The sequence below is a fragment of the Tinamus guttatus genome, unplaced genomic scaffold (genome assembly GCF_059628265.1).
Source record: "Tinamus guttatus ecotype Peru unplaced genomic scaffold, ASM5962826v1 Tinamus_guttatus_pri_ptg000501l, whole genome shotgun sequence".
Classification (NCBI taxonomy): domain Eukaryota; kingdom Metazoa; phylum Chordata; class Aves; order Tinamiformes; family Tinamidae; genus Tinamus; species Tinamus guttatus.
Genome location: NW_028289035.1, coordinates 371,151 through 388,915, shown reverse-complemented (window position 1 = coordinate 388,915; position 17,765 = coordinate 371,151). Strand labels below are relative to the sequence as shown.

Here is a 17,765-nt window from a genome sequence, read left to right as displayed (position 1 = left end):
GTTTGCCCTTGCAGTCCTTCATACAATAAACTAGTAACTAGATTTTAGACCTCTGTGAAAATTCTATTACACTGTTCTGTAATGTTCAACTGAACAATAGAAAAGAATATAACCTAAATTCAAAAAACACTAAAATATTTATCTACAGAGTTAGTGAACATTGATCTGTACAATATACACATGTAGTTAAAACCATTATATATATACAGACACATTTTCTTCACAAAGTGCACTTGCCACAGCTCAGTTAACTGAGTTACCAGTCCAGTTTCATGTCTGCTTTACTCCACACGTACTTTCCTCCTCTCTTTAGGAACATCTTCTCATCAAATCCACTGAATTGTATAGCTTCTTCTACTCCAACATCCAAGATAGATTTAGAAGGCTCTTTTCGTCCATTTGTACAATTTAGAAAGCGCATCTAGAAAATTCACAGGTACGACCTTTAAGTTTTATGCATATTTACTACTGTAAAGCTTACCTGTTGTACAGAATTAAATAACCTGTGCTACAATTCCACAAACATGTATGTAAGCTACCTGCCTGAGAACAGTTTCACTGTTCACTGCCCTTAAGAAGATTCAAACGCCCATACTGATATAACCTTGCAAGAACAAAGTCATACCAAGTAAAGTTTTTAAGGGTCTAGTTAGTTTACGTGTAACCGAAGAGCAAACATTTAGATAATAAACTGCAATGGCTTGTCTAAAAAATATGTGTAAAATACACTTTTACACTCATGATGCAATGTTCATGCATGCAACCTGATGCATTTGGGGACTGCTCCTTAGGCCGTAGCTACATTCCACTTCTGAATATTGGATATGGAAATAAATTAAATCTAATTGGAATATGGAAATATGGAAAATAAATTATATCTATTGGAATATGGAAATGGAATATGGAAATAAATTGTATCTAATATGGAAATGGAATATGGAAATAAATTATATCTATTCCTTGTGGGACATGGTTGATCATAGAATCATAGAATCATTTGGTTGGAAAAGACCTCCTAGATCATCGAGTTCGACAGTAAATCCATCACTAACATGCCTGAAAAACAATGTCCCTAAGTAAGTAAGTGCCCTGTCTACACGTTTCTTGAACACTGCCAGGGACCGTGACTCCACCACTTCCCTGGGCAGCCTGTTCCAAGGCTTCATCACTCTTTCCGTGTAGAAATTCTTCCTTCTGTCTGACCTGAACCTCCCCTAGCATGACAATTCTTTTATAGAACACATAGTAAACTGAAGCAGTTACCACTGTTGTATACATAGGGATATATTAACAGACAAGTATCAAGGATCAAATAAATACTTACATATTCATCTAAAAGGAGGTATGAGTCTCTCATCTGTAACAGAACAAAAGAAAAGCTCGAGTTAATGGGCAAACTAAAATTTCATTCTAGGGAAAAATCAAGGCTAAAACAAATAATTATTCCTTCAAAGTGTAATCCAAATCTTTGAACAAGCTGATGTCTTCCCTCTGATTTCAGTGAGCTTGGATCAAACTTTCCTTTTTTTTTTTTTTTCAGCATACTGGAATGATTAGGTCATTTCCAAACAATTGATGTGGCCATTTATGCCATCCCAGCATTCACTACTCCCAGTAAACAAATCTGTTAGTGCCAATCTCCCAGTTTAAAAAGCTCTTCAGTCTTCCAGCACCAGGAAATAGGCAACAATTGAAATAAGATATCTTTGCCCAGCTAACTAGGTTTCTCCTACCTGACCTCTTCCACATAGTCTTAGGTGTGGAAGTGAGCATGTTACTCAGATTTCACCTAGTAAGCCAGACTGCTTTGAGCTCACTTTACTTAAAATCAGTAAATTGTAAACTGAAGGCCTTGATCTCTGAAGAGGATAAGGAAGGAAGGAGAACAGATTTAAGACTAGATTTCGCTGGCTAAACTTGTATTTCCTCACTCAGTTTATAATCTTTCTAAACAGTGAACCTATGACCTCTGCTCATGCCACAGGTACAGCATGTGGGCATCTAAAAAAGAAGTCCTAGATAAGAACATGCACCCATCAGCAGTCAGTTTGATGAGGCTAAAAGTGTCCCCTGTGTTACTGTGACGGGGGTGCTTAGCGAGATGTGTCAGGCACTATGCCAGTTCTTTCTCCTGTGAAAACAAATACACTTGATGACCAAAATAATGTCGACTGGGATGAGATCCCTACTGAGTATAGGTAGCTGATGCTGCCGTAGTGTGATGCATCTCTGTCAGGAAACTGCTTAGAGTATAAATTGTGTTTGTGTTAAGTCAGCCATATCAGACTCTTGTGGCCTGGTAGTTGAGAGCCCTTCAGCTCTTGAGGGGTTAACTGTTTAGACCTCAGTTTCTACAGTTTCTGTGCTGATACTTTATGGAGCATGTTGCCACACCACACCACAACGGAATTCCCACTGGTTTCCATAGGACTGCGATCAATGCCTGCAAACCTCGTATAAAAGTACAAATACTGCCTTCCAGCATGACAGAACTGGTTGCTGAGAGTGATAATGTAGCACCAATATTATCAGGGAAAGTGTTAATAAGTATGAAAGCTTCTAATTCTTAATCCGTCTTTCCATTTTGCCAGAACAAAGCTATGAATAGCCAGTTTTAATTTTACCTCCTGATTAGACTCTGGAACTAAGCAGGAGACGTCCTTGTGGCGATCAAGGAATCGTTTGAAGTCATCATCACTGATGAGAAACTTGTCTGCTTCTCTCAGAGCATCCTCACCACAGTTCTCCCCTTCAATGAGCAGGCACTGGAATACCTGAAGACAAAAACGCACCTAATGAGGAGTTTACACTTTTAATGGCCTTGAGGATGAGACTGCCATGATCATTAGAGCCTTCAGTTGTCTCAGCACCTCTCTTTAAATATGCCTGACAGTGGAGCTATACTGATACAAACTGTGACAAGTAAATTGTACACAAAGGGCCCGAGGTAGACCTGTACTTCATAAATTAACTGGAATAGCATGTCTACTAAGAGCTTCCTTCTAAAGACATGGTCCTCGAACACATTCAGAACAGACTTTGGAGAAGAAGCTGCCTTTGCCAATATGGTTTGCAACCTCATAATGAAAGTAGGGTAGGAAACTTGATAGGAAAAAAAAAAGTTATTTCTTGGGGACGTTATGCTCCCTTAGTGGGACCAAGATTTCACCTACACTGATTCTCTTTTCCTAGTTGGAAAACATTGCTGGTATATCAGTTCAGTGCTGATAAAATTCTTATTTGTTTCTATTAAATTGTTAAAAGTGTAAAAACAGCATACAGGAGCTATATGGGTTCTATCCCAGTGTGTCCTAACAGCTGAGAAATGATTCCAAAGGCCCTCCCATGCTTACAAGACACATGATCTTTACCTGCTCTCAAACCAATAACATAATGCAACTAATACATTTCTAATAGTGTATTAGTGGCTAGGATATTTTCTATACTAGAACATTATTGTACAGTGTATTGTTAATATGAACTCTAATGTATCATTGTACACTAACTTCATTCTTTCTGAAGTATGGCATATTTTCATTAAAAACCTTCTATCTTATCTTCAGTGTCATAAACAACTAGACCTATATAGCCTGAAATAGTAATTCCCTGCAAATACCACACCAGACATGATTCTTGGTATACTGGGATCCATTTAAGTATGAAATGAGACAGAATATCACAGAATCATAGAATGCTTAGGGTTGGAAAGGACCTCTAGAGCTCATCTAGTCCAATCCCCCTGCTCCAGCAGGGACACCTAGAGCACGTGGCACAGGGTGGCATCCAGGCAGGTTTGGAAGATCTCCAGAGAAGGAGATTCCACAACCTCTCTGGGCAGCCTGTTCCATATGCCTCAGCGCTATGTAACATTAATAACAGCTCTGCTTACACCACCCCAAGCTGGAACTGGGAAGCTGTCTTGTGTAGCTACATGTTCAGACTATTCCAGAATTTCACTTCACCATTCATTTTCTCTGAGCAGAAGACAACCTACAGTATACACTACCTTCCAGCGCACAGGGTTGAGTGCCTTGATCTGTTCATTCATATCTTCCTCAATGTTAAATCTGTTGATGACTGAATTTATTTTGAAAGCAACAGCGTAGTCTCGGCACCACTGTCTCAGTTTATGCAGTTTTTCCACGTGGTTCTTCTTTCCTTGACTGCGGCCAATTAAAACATTGACTTCCTCATCAAAACTATCACAAGAAATTGCCAAAATGTCTAAATATTGACCTGAAAACAAGTTTTAAAAATGGATTAGCATTTGTATCTCCAGTTGAAAGTTGTCAAGTGCCTGCCCATTTCCACTTCCTTGTGATCTGGCACAAAGCATCCCATAGACACCACTCTGTGGAACTGCACAAACCACAAGAGCCGCAGCAGCAGCATCCCCGCCCCTGCATGGTGGATATGCTCCGGTTTGGCAAAACTGTGACACCAAAGAGGCAAAATGACAAGCTTCACATGCTCACAACATATAATTAACCACATTTCACCAATGTTTTCTTTTATTTGACATTTATTCTAACTGACTCACTAACAAATGGGGGATCCATTTGCACAAAAATAAATATATAAAATAAATAGGGTCTTGCTATGAGGCTGCACCGAGAAAGCTCCCAAGCCAAGCGAGCGTTTCTGTGTGTCAGGGCCTCCTTACCGTACTTCTTGAACCACTGCTCTCTGATCATGCTGCCGTTGCTCACGATGCTGACGCTCGGCAGCCTCAAATCTTGCTTACAAAACTGCACCAGCTTGCCCACAAACTCGCCTCTGTCCTGGAGAAACGGTTCCCCTCCCGAGAAGTTGATTTTCTCCATCCCTAGGGAGGGAAGCAGAGACGGGAAGCTGCCGTGAGCTCCTCTCAGCTGCTTCGGGCAGCAGTACTACGAGCCTGGCTATAATGCAGCGAGCTTGGGCTGCACTCACCAGCCTCCTTGAGCATCGCCAGCCCGCGCTTGGCCTCCTCCAGCGGTAGCACGAAGGAGGTCTTGGCCGTGTGGAAGCAGAAGCCACACTTGTAGTTGCACTGGCGCGTGAAGTGGTAGTTGACACTCGTGGGCGTCGGGGCCACCCCGTCCCGCTGCCTCTCCCGCTGCCTCCCCGCGGCATCGCTGGGGCCGGGAGCCGAGAGCCGCCGCCAGCCGGGCAGGGGCAGCGCCAGCGGCAGGGACAGCACCAGGTGCGCCAGGCTCCGGCACAGCGCGCTCAGCCGCGCACGCAGCGCCGCCAGCAGCGCCCGCGCCTGCGGCAGCTCCGCCACGCGCATGGCTCGCTCCGGCTCGGTTCCCCTAGACCGGGCTCGGTTCGACTTGGCTTGACGGGGCTCGGTTCGACTTGGCTTGGTTCGACTCCGCTCGGTCCGTCCCGGCTGGGCTCAGCTCGCTCCCGTTCGGCTTGCCGTTTGCATCGCGGCGCGCCGCGCTCCGCACTTAAGTGCGCAGCGGCCGGGCCCGCCTCGCGGCGCGGGGAAGCTCTCGGTTTCATTTTCCTTTCTCGTAGAAGGGAAACTTGGCACCGGGCCCACGGACCACGCAGCCAGTACGCGACCTGGTGATGCCCAGCGTCCTCGCTGCTACACTGCTGCGCACCCCCGGCCTGCTGCTCCAGGCGCAGGGAGCACCCAGGGATCTCTGTGGCCTCAGGGGCTCCGGTTCTCCCAGTTAAACAGGGTATGATGGATGAAAGGGAGCGAAAGCGGAACTCATCTACTTGTGTTACATCGGGAGCTCTTCATGTTAAAGCAGGTCTGCGGAGCTCCCCCGAGCAGGAGGCAGGTGACTGCTGCAGGGTAACGGGGAGAGAATGCTTGAAGTATATTCAATTCTTCATCTAAAATGCTGCCCAAAACACTTCAAGCAACAGTGAATATAGCACGGGCAAAGGTGGCAGCTGTCGGAGGCAGTTCAGTGCCTACCTTGGCAGTGCCAAGAGAGAACAAGCACCCAGCTCTTGTGTTCCTTGAGTCCTTTGATGCCCAGCATCTATCATGGGAGAGGACTCACAAGGCTTATGTCACAGCTACAGCTGCTATCTTCAGTCCCAAGATGCCCTCCACTGCCTGCCTGCCTCTCATGCTGCCAGTCTCCTTTGGGTGGTTTGTCGCCATGTGTCTTTGGCCAATGCCAGCATTGCTAAACTGCTCAGATCCTGAGCCAGGTCTGTCTGAATGCTCACATCTGAATATCTACAAGCTGTGGGTTGGCTAGCAGGTTTAAAGTACTGCTTTCCTTGCTTCTTTTTCTCTGCCAGAGCTGCTAATGAGGCAGGAGAGATTTGGTCTCGGTTTGGATTCTTCTCCCCCCTTAGAAAGAATAATAAATAAATAAATAAATAAATAAATAAATAAATAAATAAATAAATAAATAAATAAATAAATAAAACTAGGAGAATTAATCCTATTTGCCACTTTTAATCAGAAAAAATACCTGCTTGTGCATAGAAAGACAGAATCATAGAATCATTATGGTTGGAAAAGACCTCTAAGATAGGCTGAATGGTACTGTTATTTGCTGTCTTTAATGTCCCATCACCTTTCCTTCACTTTCCTAGATCTGGTCTCCTGGTGCACTAATGGCTGTATTAGTGGACTAGTGAAGCCATGCAATATTTAACCTCTCTACCAGCTCTTTAGCCGGAAGTGATTCATGCCCATAGGGCAGGAAGGGAGATTTTTTTCCTGTAGCTTTCCTGGTACTGCTGCTTCACAAACATACTGTTGCAGCATGATGAGAAATATTTCCATTCCCAAGCTTGCAAAGTTGTCCATAGCTTGTCTGTAGGAACAATTTGGACAGGAAATCATGGATCTGTGGGTCCTTAAATTTCTAAGAACAGAATTGTTCGAGGAGAAAAGCAACGGAATACAAGTTAGACTAGCACATGACGTTGAATTTGCCCGGTGGTTATTTCATGATTTCAGTGAGTTGGGAGAACTCTGGTACCCTCCATTGCCCCACAGTATTCACACCCTTTCTGCTTCATGTTAGGAAATTTCTCTAGTTCCTAACTTTAGAAGCTTTGCACCTTCTCTTGGCCTCAATGCAAAGTCCTTTCTCAGCTGATTCTTAACTTTTATTAATGCAAGGTGAGCCAATGGAGCTGCAGTGATTACAGCCTTTCCCCTTCCCTTGAGCCTAAAATCTTTTAATGAGAAAAATCCTGGTAGATACAATATCTTAAAGACAATTGCAATACTTTTCAAGTCATGCATCACAAGAAGTACTCTGTGTGTTTGTGTGCATCTATGATTTTATGTGTGTGTATGTGCACATATGCCATTACAGCCACAATCTCTAACATACAATTAGTTTTGCACAGAGATCTTATTCTTCAGGTGACAAACTTGCCACTTAACTCACATTATTTAATTTCCATGATCTTCTGCAAGTTTGGACCTTACAGAAGATCCACTGAATAGCCATGAGGTTCGCAAAATGATTCCCCAAAGTATCAAAAATTCCTGAATGATTACCAATTTCTCTCAGCAGAAGACTTGAATCAGACACAGAAAGATACCTAGAGTAAACATTTGATCAACATGTTCAAGTACCTGAAGGGTGATGGAAGGGAGGATGGGGCCAGGCTCTTCTCCGTGGTGGCTGGTGACAGGACAAGGGGTAATGGGTGCAAGCTGAAACACAGGAAGTTCCACCTCCATGTGAGGAAGAACTTCTTTCCTGTGAGGGTGACAGAGCCCTGGCACAGGCTGCCCAGAGAGGTCGTGGAGTCTCCTTCTCTGGAGATCTTCCAAACCCACCTGGATGTGACCCTGTGCCACGTGCTCTAGGTGTCCCTGCTGGAGCAGAGCAGGTTGGATTAGATGATCTCTAGAGGTCCCTTCCAACCTGAACCATTCTGTGATTCTGTGATTCTGTAAAGCAGAAGAATGCTGTTTGGAGAACCAGCAGACCAAATGCCATAAAAATGAATTATTCGCAGGTTTCCAAGGGTTTCAATAGACTGAGCTGAGATCTTGTCAAAGCAGGTTTATTCAGCTTTAGCCAGCTGCCTCCTCATGTGGAGGGGCCCAGAGGTGCTACAGGAGGATCTTTTTATACTAGGATCAAGACAATTTGTAACATACTTAATTTGTAGCTACTTATAAAATACAGAAGCACAACTAGACAGGTGTCCAGACTCCTGGCTTCTTATCTAAATGTAACAGATCTTCCTTAACTACTTTATCTTCTTTAAACACGCTTGTGGCCTTGACACACACCACACTCAACATTTTTTATTGATGTCCTTGCTTTCCATGTGCAAGTATGCGTGCTTTAGCAGTGTTACAGTTCAGTTCTTATTAATGGAGGTCTACCATTCCATTTCAAGCCCTGTGCTAGATAAAAATCCTCTAATACATTAGCTCACTAATAACTAAACAATACAACAATCAAACATCAATTGCTACATCACCAGAACACTGCTGTTTTCTGGATGCTTTTATTTGAAAGTCAGAAACTCAGGGAACACAAGATGCAGAGAACCTAATACTCAAGCTTATTTTCTCTATGCTACTATACAAAATGGCAATTATAACAGCTTTCTTCCTCTTTTTTTTTTCCCTCAACTTACCTCCTAAGTATATTTTCTCTGATTTATGTGTAAAGGCCGTGTGTAACTGTCATCACGAAGTAATCACAGACTTGGACGAAGCAGCAAGATACCAAACAAACAGATTTGGACATGTTTCCCCTATAGCCACAGAAATCCTAGGAGTATCAAAGAAAAGCATTTGTGTTTTACTTTCCAAACTGTTTTCTAGCTCACGTCCTCTCTGGTGAAATCTATGAGAAAACACAGATGTCGAGTTTTTTGCAATGGCTTTGAATCTATGCTTTTTTTTTTTCTTGTTTTCAAATGAGAGCTGTAATCACATTTTCTGGTCTGTAACCTTCTAGAGAAGGCTCAAAAATAGCATGATGCTCTTTGAAAGTGGTAGCAGATCTGATTCCTTCCTCTTGATTCCAATGGAAGTCATCCCGCACTGGGAGGACAGGGTCATAGTTCTCACAATGTTTCAGTATTGTAAATATGCATAAAAATATTTTAAAAGTAAATACAGTGAGTCAAATAATGGCGTACTTGATGGGATGAAGGTACACAACTAGCGTGGAAGAATCCAAGTGGATAACTAGTGTCCACAGATAATCCTGCTGTGCTCCCTAATGACTACAGAAGCAAAAACTTAAAAACCAAGAATATAATATTTATCTAAATAAATTCTATTTATCTAAAAAAACAGATTACCTTCTCCAGTGTTCTTCGGTTCCAATCAGGCAGTCTCCTGACGGGGCAAAAACAAACAAACAAACAAACAAAACCCACATTACTGACATGGTATGAACCAGTTGCATGAGTAGTGGTTTCCACTTCCCCGTGACAGGAGGAGCTGTTCTCATGCCAGCCCTGTGGACCATCAAGAGAGCACAATTCCAGAATTGTTCCCTGAAATGATCCAAGGACAACCAAGAGTAACTTATGGTCTTATGATCTTATTCCCACATCATTATATCTACTAAACATCTATTTCCCATTCTTGTGTATTTTATGTACTTGCACAGGCCTTCAACTTAAGTAATTTATTTTAGTTCCAGCTGTGTGTTTCAGCTGTTTATCTATACTGTGCATTTAGAAATGGTTGTAAAACTTTTTTTTTTTTTACTTTGAAATTCTAAATTCTACAGAATGTAAAATGGCAATGGTCCTTGTGAAAAAACTGAGAAGTGCTTAGTATAGATTTATTTTAAAACAGATTCATACTCTGCAGACTTTCAATACAGACAAGGATCTATCTTGGAGGCAGAAAGCAGGTGCAGTTTCCCATATTTTTACCTGATTTACCACATATTTGTGTGTATAATGCGATAAAATTTTCCAAGACACTTTTAAGAAATTAGCTACTAGGGGAGATATCACAGACATCTTTTAAGTGATATCACAAGCGTATGAGAAGGAATCAGCAACTTGCCGGCAGGGTCAGATCAAAACATTGACACGTGGTTTGTGGTGGGTGGGGAAAACATGAAATGAAAGTAAAATCTTTCCATTTACTCAGCTGGGAGGAGAAAGGCAACTGTGGCATTGGAACTGAATAAATAAACAAATGTCCGATGAGATTGGGTGTACAATAATGCATGTAAGAAAAAAATCCAAAACATGTTTATGCAACGCTGAGCTCAGCAATGGTGAGTGCAAAAAGCCACTGAAATTATTGGCTTAATGGAAGCAGCAGTGAAAAAAAAACATCAACAAAAGGTTGGGTATTATCAGGAGAAGTAGTGAGCACAAGGGAGGTATTCAGAACAAGGCAGAAGGAATTATTTACCATAGTACCTTGGTACTGCACAGTGCCAAGTACATAGTACAAGGTACTATGGACAGCCTTGGTATGCACAGTCATATCCTGAGAAGTGCATGCAGTCTATGCATCTCTGTAGGTGTTAAAGAAGTTATCCCTGTAACTAAACGATAGTGAATGGAGCAGCTGCCTTACGATGGTTTGGGTCTGTTCATTCTGGATATGATGAAGATGAGGAATTTGAATCAGATAAAAGAAAAAATATTCTTTGCACAACAGGTGTGCACTTCTGGAATTTGGGGCCACAGGGCTTTGGGGAGGTAGACTGTCACAGCATGAAAAGGTTTTAGACAGATTTACAGACAACAGATTCATTAATAGGTGGTAAACGGATCAGGTGAACATCTGTAATCCAATGACGGTTGAAGCATGAGGACTGAGGGAAGACACCACAAATAAGTGAGCTCTCTGTAGCATGTCTTCAAAAGAGCAAAAGAGTGCAGAGTGCATTTTCTTATGTTCTTAAAATGAGTATCTATTGGCTTATTATATAACTGTTTCGCCACATGTCTTCTGACATCCTCACCCAGGATCAGTCACCCTGTGCTTGCGAATTACATGAAAAAAATGCAGAAGTGCTCAGATATGATAAAGGGAATATTTTCCCTTGAATAATGCCAGCTTTAGTACCCGCTGCTGAGCCAGCATTTGAACAGCCTTCATGGCTATATTCTCAGTTCCCGCTCCAGCCCAGCCTTCCAGCAGTGTCCTTAGCATTGGCAGTTTCCATCCGATAGAGCTGATTTTTAAGGAGCCTGTTGCTGCCTACCAGCTGCTCCATTCTCCCCGTAGAGCTGCCAAACACAAGATATTTGTGTAAACGCTTGATTGACCAGAAGATACCAAGTTTCTGCTGAATTTCTCATCAGAAAATATGTTCTCTTGTAGAATATACTCTTTCAGAAGATGCTCTCAGGTGCTGACACTGTTTTATCTCTACATTTCTAGCAATTGAGAGAACAAGCAGACTTCACTAGAGGTGCGCATTCTCCTGCGCTTCGGGTTACATAATCCACGCGAGCAGAAAAAGGAGCCTGGGTCTTTACAAATAAGGGAAAAATGAACTTGTGTCTTTACAAATAAGGGAGTCACTCCACATTCTTTAGCAAGCAGGACTAGGGAGTACAGGCAGGTAGGTCGTGCTGTGTGTATGAGATTGGATGCTGCTGATCGCACCCAGGGGAAAAAACAGGAGCAGGGCAGAGAGTTCCTCATGAACAAATGACCAACCAGGGAGGGGGAACATATCACAAAGCAACATATGTTAGACTGAGAAGTTAGTTCTGAGAAGTCTGGAACTTCTGAGTATCTTAGCCAATGGGGAAAAGGAGCGGGCATACTTCTGCCAGGAAACTGCGATAAAAGGAGGCTGCATCCTCCAGTAATTTGAGATACCCCACAGGGGTATGTCCTGGTGGACTCTCCCTTTATTCAAATAAAGTTTTAGGACTCCTCTGTCTCCTTTTTGGACATTCGGCTCTTGACAGTGAGATTTGCTGCACACACTTTTCAGACAGTTTTACTCACAGCAGCTGTTGTGCCACTAAATAACTACTACGCTTACTTGCTTTGCTTCAGGCTTCTCCCTATGAATCTGAAACTGGCCAAAGGCCTCAGTTCCCAAAAGGTCATTCATTTTACTTCCAAAATCGTTTAAGTCTCATGGTAGAAGCATGGGGTCAAGCCATGGATGTGCCCTGACAGCAGTCCTTGGGCGTGCTAAGGTAGCAAATCCCCTCAGCATGGCCTGCAGGCTTGCAGGGGGCAGCTCAGCGCGGCAGTGCTTCTGACCTAGCGGCAGACCCCCCGACTCAGGCACGGCATCCCGTGCTACCACCGCAGCGCGTATTTTCCTCTCCTCTCTCCTGGTGAACCCTCCCGACCCCCCCGGGCCCACGCTGCGCCGCGCACCCCGCGCTGCCCTCCCGCGCTGCCGCTCGCGGCGAGGGCGGGCGGGCACGAGCGGCCTCCGCGCCGCCTCCCGCCGCCACTTTCGTTTCCCGCCGCCCCTCGGCGCTTCCCGCGCGCGCCGCTCCGCGCCGGGCGCCGCTCCGCGATGCCGCCCGCGCCGCGGCCGCCGCTGCCGCCCTCGGCGCCCGCCGCCCGCGCCCGCCTGCGCCAGGTGAGCGGCGGGACGCGGCGCTGCGCCTCTGCCCGCTGCCCTCTCCCGAGAGCGGACAGGGAGCAATGGGATGCGTCTGTCTTTGCAGTGCGCCTCCGAAATCCCCGAGGCCCGCGCCGTGCTCGAGATCCTGGAGAGGTGTCCCCAGCAGCCGAGGAAGGGGCATTTCCCCGTCATCGTCGTGGAGGGGCTGGATGCCACAGGTAAGCGGCACGTGCGAGGAGCAGCGGATCAAACGCTGGGATGAACCGTTGTGCAGTCATCCCGCTGCACGCAAGGCTTCGGAATTAAAACAAAAACTGAAATCTTGTGACATACTTGGATGAATCATAAATACCAGTCTGTTTTCTCTTATTTGAACACATCAACCTATGCTACTTTTTCACTCAACGGATGAATGCTTTATCTATGTAAAAAAAAAAATATATATATATGCCAAAAGTGGAGTAATGGCATTTAAACTGCTTGTGGAGATCAGGAATGCAGAGTTTTCCCGTGGAGCTTTCAGATGAGTGAAGTAAAAGAGTGGTTTGAGAAACCAGTGGCAGTTTTTCATTAAAAAAATGGTGCTTTCTGAATAACTTTGCTTTCTGTGTTTTCAGTCAAAAGGGACTGAAAATCCACTGCACAAAGAGAGCAGTGCATAAACAGTATGATGCCAAAAATCAATGTGTGGCAACATCCATGTAGACTGCCAGCTAGAAAAATACTGGAAAGGTTATGTAGAGAAATTGGCTTGTGAAATGCCTTTAAAGGAGGGAGGATGGACAGCTGGCAAGAGGGAGGAGAGAAGGGCTCAGTGCCGGAAGGGGAGTAGTAATTCCTTTGATCAGCCTCATAACCCTTTTCTGCTGAAAAAACCCTTATCACAGCAGTCTCCAGTTACACAGTTAGGTGTCAGAACATGTGCTCCAAAGGAAAAGATAAGGACATTTTTCAGCTTTTAAAAGTCAGTTGTATCTGTTACGCAAGATGACAAATGTTTCTTTTTGTAAATGAAATGCAGGCAAAACCACGGTAACCGAATCTGTTAAGGACGCCCTGAATGCCGTTCTGTTAAGGTCGCCGCCACCTTGCATCAGCCAGTGGAGAACAATATTTGATAACAAACCAGCACTCATTAGAAGGACATTTTATGCTGCAGGAAACTATATTCTTGCTTCAGAAATAGCGAAAGCATCCATGCAGTCACCCGTGATTGTGGACAGGTTTGTACATTTAAGAAATCCTCTTCTAACAGTGCCATCACACGATCACTTAGTGTTGCAGGAAAACCTGCCAGTGACACCCTCTGGGATTCTTCTCTTTGGAAGCGCTGCTGTGCAGGTAGGCTGATAATATAAGTCTTCTGAAGCCTAATACCTACGGTGAGACTCAAGTGTGGGTTTTCTGTCCCCATACTGGGGACCCATAACTGGGTTTAGCGCATGTGCAAACCCGGAGCAGTGGAGACGGCTGAGCGTGGTAGCCTCCAAGAGGGCTTTGAGATATGGCCGCGTCAGAGTGACTGAATTTTAGGTCAACTTACTCTTTCAGGCTGTAAAGACATAAGTCTGCTTCTCGCTTTGTACCCGGAGCCACTTATTTGTTCAAAAGTATGATTATTACAATCTATGTCCATGACTTACCTACTAACATTACTATAATTTCTTATTCTTCTACTTCTGACTTTTACCATTTTTCATTTGACATGTCTTTCATAAATCATCCTGTGTAACAATTTATTTTCTATATTGTTTTATTTTTTTTCTGCTTCAATTTTTCCCCCACTTTCATTACATGTGAAAGATGAGACTTACCCAAGAGCAGATAGCCTTCATTTTCAAAGCAATCTTTTTCTCATGTTAGCCAATCTGATAGTCTCGGTACAGAAGTAGGTGGTACTAAGCAAATTAGAAAAAAAAATATTTAAATGGATCTGAAGCCTTTTGATGTCAGACACCCGCAGTATACCTGAATGAAAAGCTCTTTTTGGACTTACTAAGTATATATATATGAATTCAGTGGGAGTCGTTGTGACTTAGACTTCTGCTGTTGGTTTTATTTGTGTCTTTTCTTGTTACATATGCAGCTTGCAGTATGATTCTTAATAAAAAAAGTCTAGGTGTAGGTTGAAACTCTTCACTTGCTGCAGTAGATATACTATAACCTGTTCCCTACAGAACACAGAAGTTGTTTATAGGTATGTGGGTGCTATTTTTAATCTTCATCAAACTCACTAAATACATAAAATACAGTGCCTCATTCTGGTTGCAATGACAAACACAGGGGAAACACAATTAATTTGTGCAAATTAAATTGTGTGAAAACCAGAAAAGATAAAAGTTCTATCTTTTATAATTGAAAACTATATATTCTCTACCTGCTGCAAAAAAAATGGCATGATTTGAACTACACGAGAAGAAGAACTTGATGTTTAGATTTGGACATATCATGAAACTCATTCTCAGTTTGATCTCATTACATGAGAAGTTGTTCTTTGACAGCAGTATTTGGAGCACAGTTTGCCTAATATATAGCTTCTGGCATATGTTTAAATTAATAATTCACAGTAAATCTAAATATTTTATTGAGCATTATTGCTATTTTAAGAAATGATTGATTGCATGGGATCATTCTTTACTATTCCCTTCCAAATACCATCGTTTTTGCACTTACAGTCGTACTGAGACCCGCCTTCTGTATTGCTGAAGTATTAGCATCCTTTTGAAAGCTTCTCTCTACATTTTGTATTTTCCTGCTAGATACTGGCACAGCACAGCTGCCTATGCAATTGCCACTGAAATAAATGGGAAAGTTGAGGATCTTCCACCATCTCACCACGAGGTGTACCAGTGGCCTGAGGATCTGCTTAAGCCTGATCTTGTCCTCCTCCTTACTCTGAGCCCTGAAGAGAGGATCCGGCGGCTGCACGGCCGAGGGCTGGAGAAAACAAAGGAGGAAGCTGAGCTGGAGACTAACAATTTGTTTCGCCAAAAGTACGCTTTGATGAGGGAAAAGAGCATGGGGGCAATCTCAACTCCTTTGGACTCAGGATCAAAATGTCCTTCTGCTCACATTATTGAGAACAGTTTTCCAGATGTTTAAACTTTGGGGATTTTTTGGACAAGGAGAGTAAATTCAATTATTTCTCATTGAAAGTCCCTGAAAGATGCAGGTGGAGAATTTTATTCTCTTGCAGAAGAGTTCAGAACCAAAATTTTGTCTTTGGCCTTGCTACTTCTCCTCCTCAGATTCTTTTTTGGTGTCCACGTGACATGCTTGGCATTATGTGACACCTGATGAGTCATGAATATCACATGGGTGTTTTGTGTGTATGTTTACATGTGAGATGGTTATATGAGATGTCTGCACGAGGCTGGCAGATATGACATAACCTGTGGACCCTTTCTGGACTAGCAGCTAGAAGCTGAAAGAGATACTTTCAGTATCTCAGGCATTACTAGGTACAGGCAACTGCTAGGTATCATAGGTGAATTGCTCTCTGGGCTCCCATGAGTGCATTGATTAGATCATCAGTGTCTCCAGTGGAAGCTGAGACACCCAATGCACATGCAGACATTTCCATGCAGTTGCTTGAATATAGCTACCTGCATCCACCAACTCCAAAGCTGAAATTTACCTCTAGGGTTTAATATTTCTGGAGATGACATACCTTAAGAATATCTGTTGCTTAATTTGACATAAGCCCTGTGCAGACACAGGTACATGCAGCTGAACATGCAGAAGGACAGGTGAACTAAGAGAACATGATGCCATTTAAGAATCTTTTTTTTTTTTTTTTTAATTCTGCTACTTCTCATTGCCTTTACAAAAAACTTCCATTATTTCTGTTTTTTTAATTATGCCAACCTGGATATGAGCACATTCAGAGTCTCTCTCAACTGCTTTTATGGCATGGGACCTGAATATTTGACGTTATTAATTCTTGGAGGAACAGAGAAAATGCTATTCATTCTCATTCATATCCCCAGAGGCTAACTATGGGAGAGCTTTTGTTGTGAGAACTTCCTACTCTAAGCAAGGAGGTTTTCATATTATTTTCAATTTCAGCAGCTGTTTGTAAGTGAAGAATTAACAGGTGGTAAAGGCAGGGTTAGCCAATTTGATTGCAGGAAAGGGTTGAATGATTAGGTTATGGTAAGGTTAAGTGAAAGGGTTCACTGCACTTTCTTGCAGTTCTCCAGTGACTTCAAGCTTAGATCAGTGAGCGGAGCTATGCAACAACATGTCATGTAATGCACAGACTCCATATCTGGCTCAGAGTAAATGCAGCTCAGGCATTATAAGGAGGCTGTCCAGTGTGCTGCTAAACCATACTATTTTCCATGCCCAAGGTATTGAGAAAAAATAACTTAAATATCATGACACAAGAATATTGATAGGACTCTATAAATCAGTGTCATAAAAAGAACCTCTTTGAGGGTCTTATCACAAGAGTTATTAATGACTTGTTGCTCTTTGCAGTACATGTCATTCTTAGTTTGCTAGTGCATTTTTCTATGTGAATACTTTCCCCTGAGATGATAAATAATTATGTCAGTTCATATCCCTGCAATCTGTGGTTTCATTTCTCTTGTTTTGTTTTTAAATAGAGTTGAAGAGTCATACAGAAGGATGGTGAATCCTGCATGCCAAGAGGTTGATGCCAGCCCCTCCAAAGAAGAAGTTCTCAAGACCGTGTTACAACTAATTAAAAAACACTGTGGTCTGTGAAAACAACTACTGTGTAACAGCACTTAAAGATACTTTTTATTGTCCTATGTTTCTGCTACCTGAAAACACACTGCGATGTGTGTCCTCCTACGGATGAGTCTTTTATTTCTTCTGTCTACAGTAAGCCTGCTAGGTTATCTGTTTCGCTGTTGTCTAGTATACTTTTGTGTATAGGACAAAATACAGTTCCTGTGTTCTTTGTCATTCCTAGCAAAGCCACTAACATACCCCAGTGTTGTATCAGGTACACAAGGGCAGCGGTGACATTTCAGGATGCATCATCACATTGAATCATCTCAAGGAAAACCTACTCATGTTCGTTAGGTGTTCCAAAATTCGGTAGGTTATAGCAGAAATATTAAGTGTAGAAGGAGATGCTGGAATTTAATCCGGCAGAAAGCCAATAAAATCATAACATTTAGGAACAAAGAACCTGATGGCCAAGTATTTGCTGGAGTAGAGGATGAGCAGCCAGTTCTGTGATAAGCATCCTCCAAAAATGTGTAGTACGTAAGGCCCAGTAAGCATTCAGGCCTTTAAGTTCATGGAGAAGCTTTTTGATGT

General features: G+C 42.9%; 2 protein-coding genes across 2 annotated transcripts; one reads left to right on the top strand and one right to left on the bottom strand.

Moving 5' to 3' along the window:
* Positions 1–232: 232 nt before the first annotated feature.
* Positions 233–5,272, bottom strand: RSAD2 (radical S-adenosyl methionine domain containing 2). Its single transcript, XM_010223358.2, has 6 exons — positions 4,933–5,272; positions 4,664–4,825; positions 4,007–4,236; positions 2,625–2,774; positions 1,325–1,357; positions 233–421 (listed from the first exon to the last, which is right to left on the bottom strand). Exons 1-6 carry the CDS (start codon positions 5,270–5,272, stop codon positions 257–259), a joined length of 1,080 nt encoding a protein of 359 aa, XP_010221660.2. The 3' UTR covers positions 233–256.
* A 408-nt stretch (positions 5,273–5,680) lies between these two features.
* CMPK2 (cytidine/uridine monophosphate kinase 2) lies at positions 5,681–17,298 on the top strand. The gene is made up of 6 exons (XM_088533433.1): positions 5,681–5,794; positions 12,159–12,485; positions 12,574–12,688; positions 13,492–13,693; positions 15,230–15,463; positions 17,081–17,298. The coding sequence occupies exons 1-6, from the start codon at positions 5,681–5,683 to the stop codon at positions 17,199–17,201; spliced, it is 1,113 nt and encodes a 370-aa protein (XP_088389559.1). The 3' UTR covers positions 17,202–17,298.
* The last annotated feature ends 467 nt before the right edge of the window (positions 17,299–17,765 follow it).

Coding starts and splice junctions, on each gene's coding strand:
- RSAD2 (XM_010223358.2), bottom strand. CDS start 5,272: ATGCGCGTGGCGGAGCTGCCGCAGGCGCGGGCGCTGCTGGCGGCGCTG. Junction 2,775..4,006: donor TCAACCCTGTGCGCTGGAAG/GTAGTGTATACT, acceptor TTTTGTCTTCAG/GTATTCCAGTGCCTGCTCAT. Junction 1,358..2,624: donor TTCCAGAGTCTAATCAGGAG/GTAAAATTAAAA, acceptor GTTCTGTTACAG/ATGAGAGACTCATACCTCCT.
- CMPK2 (XM_088533433.1), top strand. CDS start 5,681: ATGGATGAAAGGGAGCGAAAGCGGAACTCATCTACTTGTGTTACATCG. Junction 12,486..12,573: donor CCCGCGCCCGCCTGCGCCAG/GTGAGCGGCGGG, acceptor CTGTCTTTGCAG/TGCGCCTCCGAAATCCCCGA. Junction 13,694..15,229: donor TCACCCGTGATTGTGGACAG/GTTTGTACATTT, acceptor TTTTCCTGCTAG/ATACTGGCACAGCACAGCTG.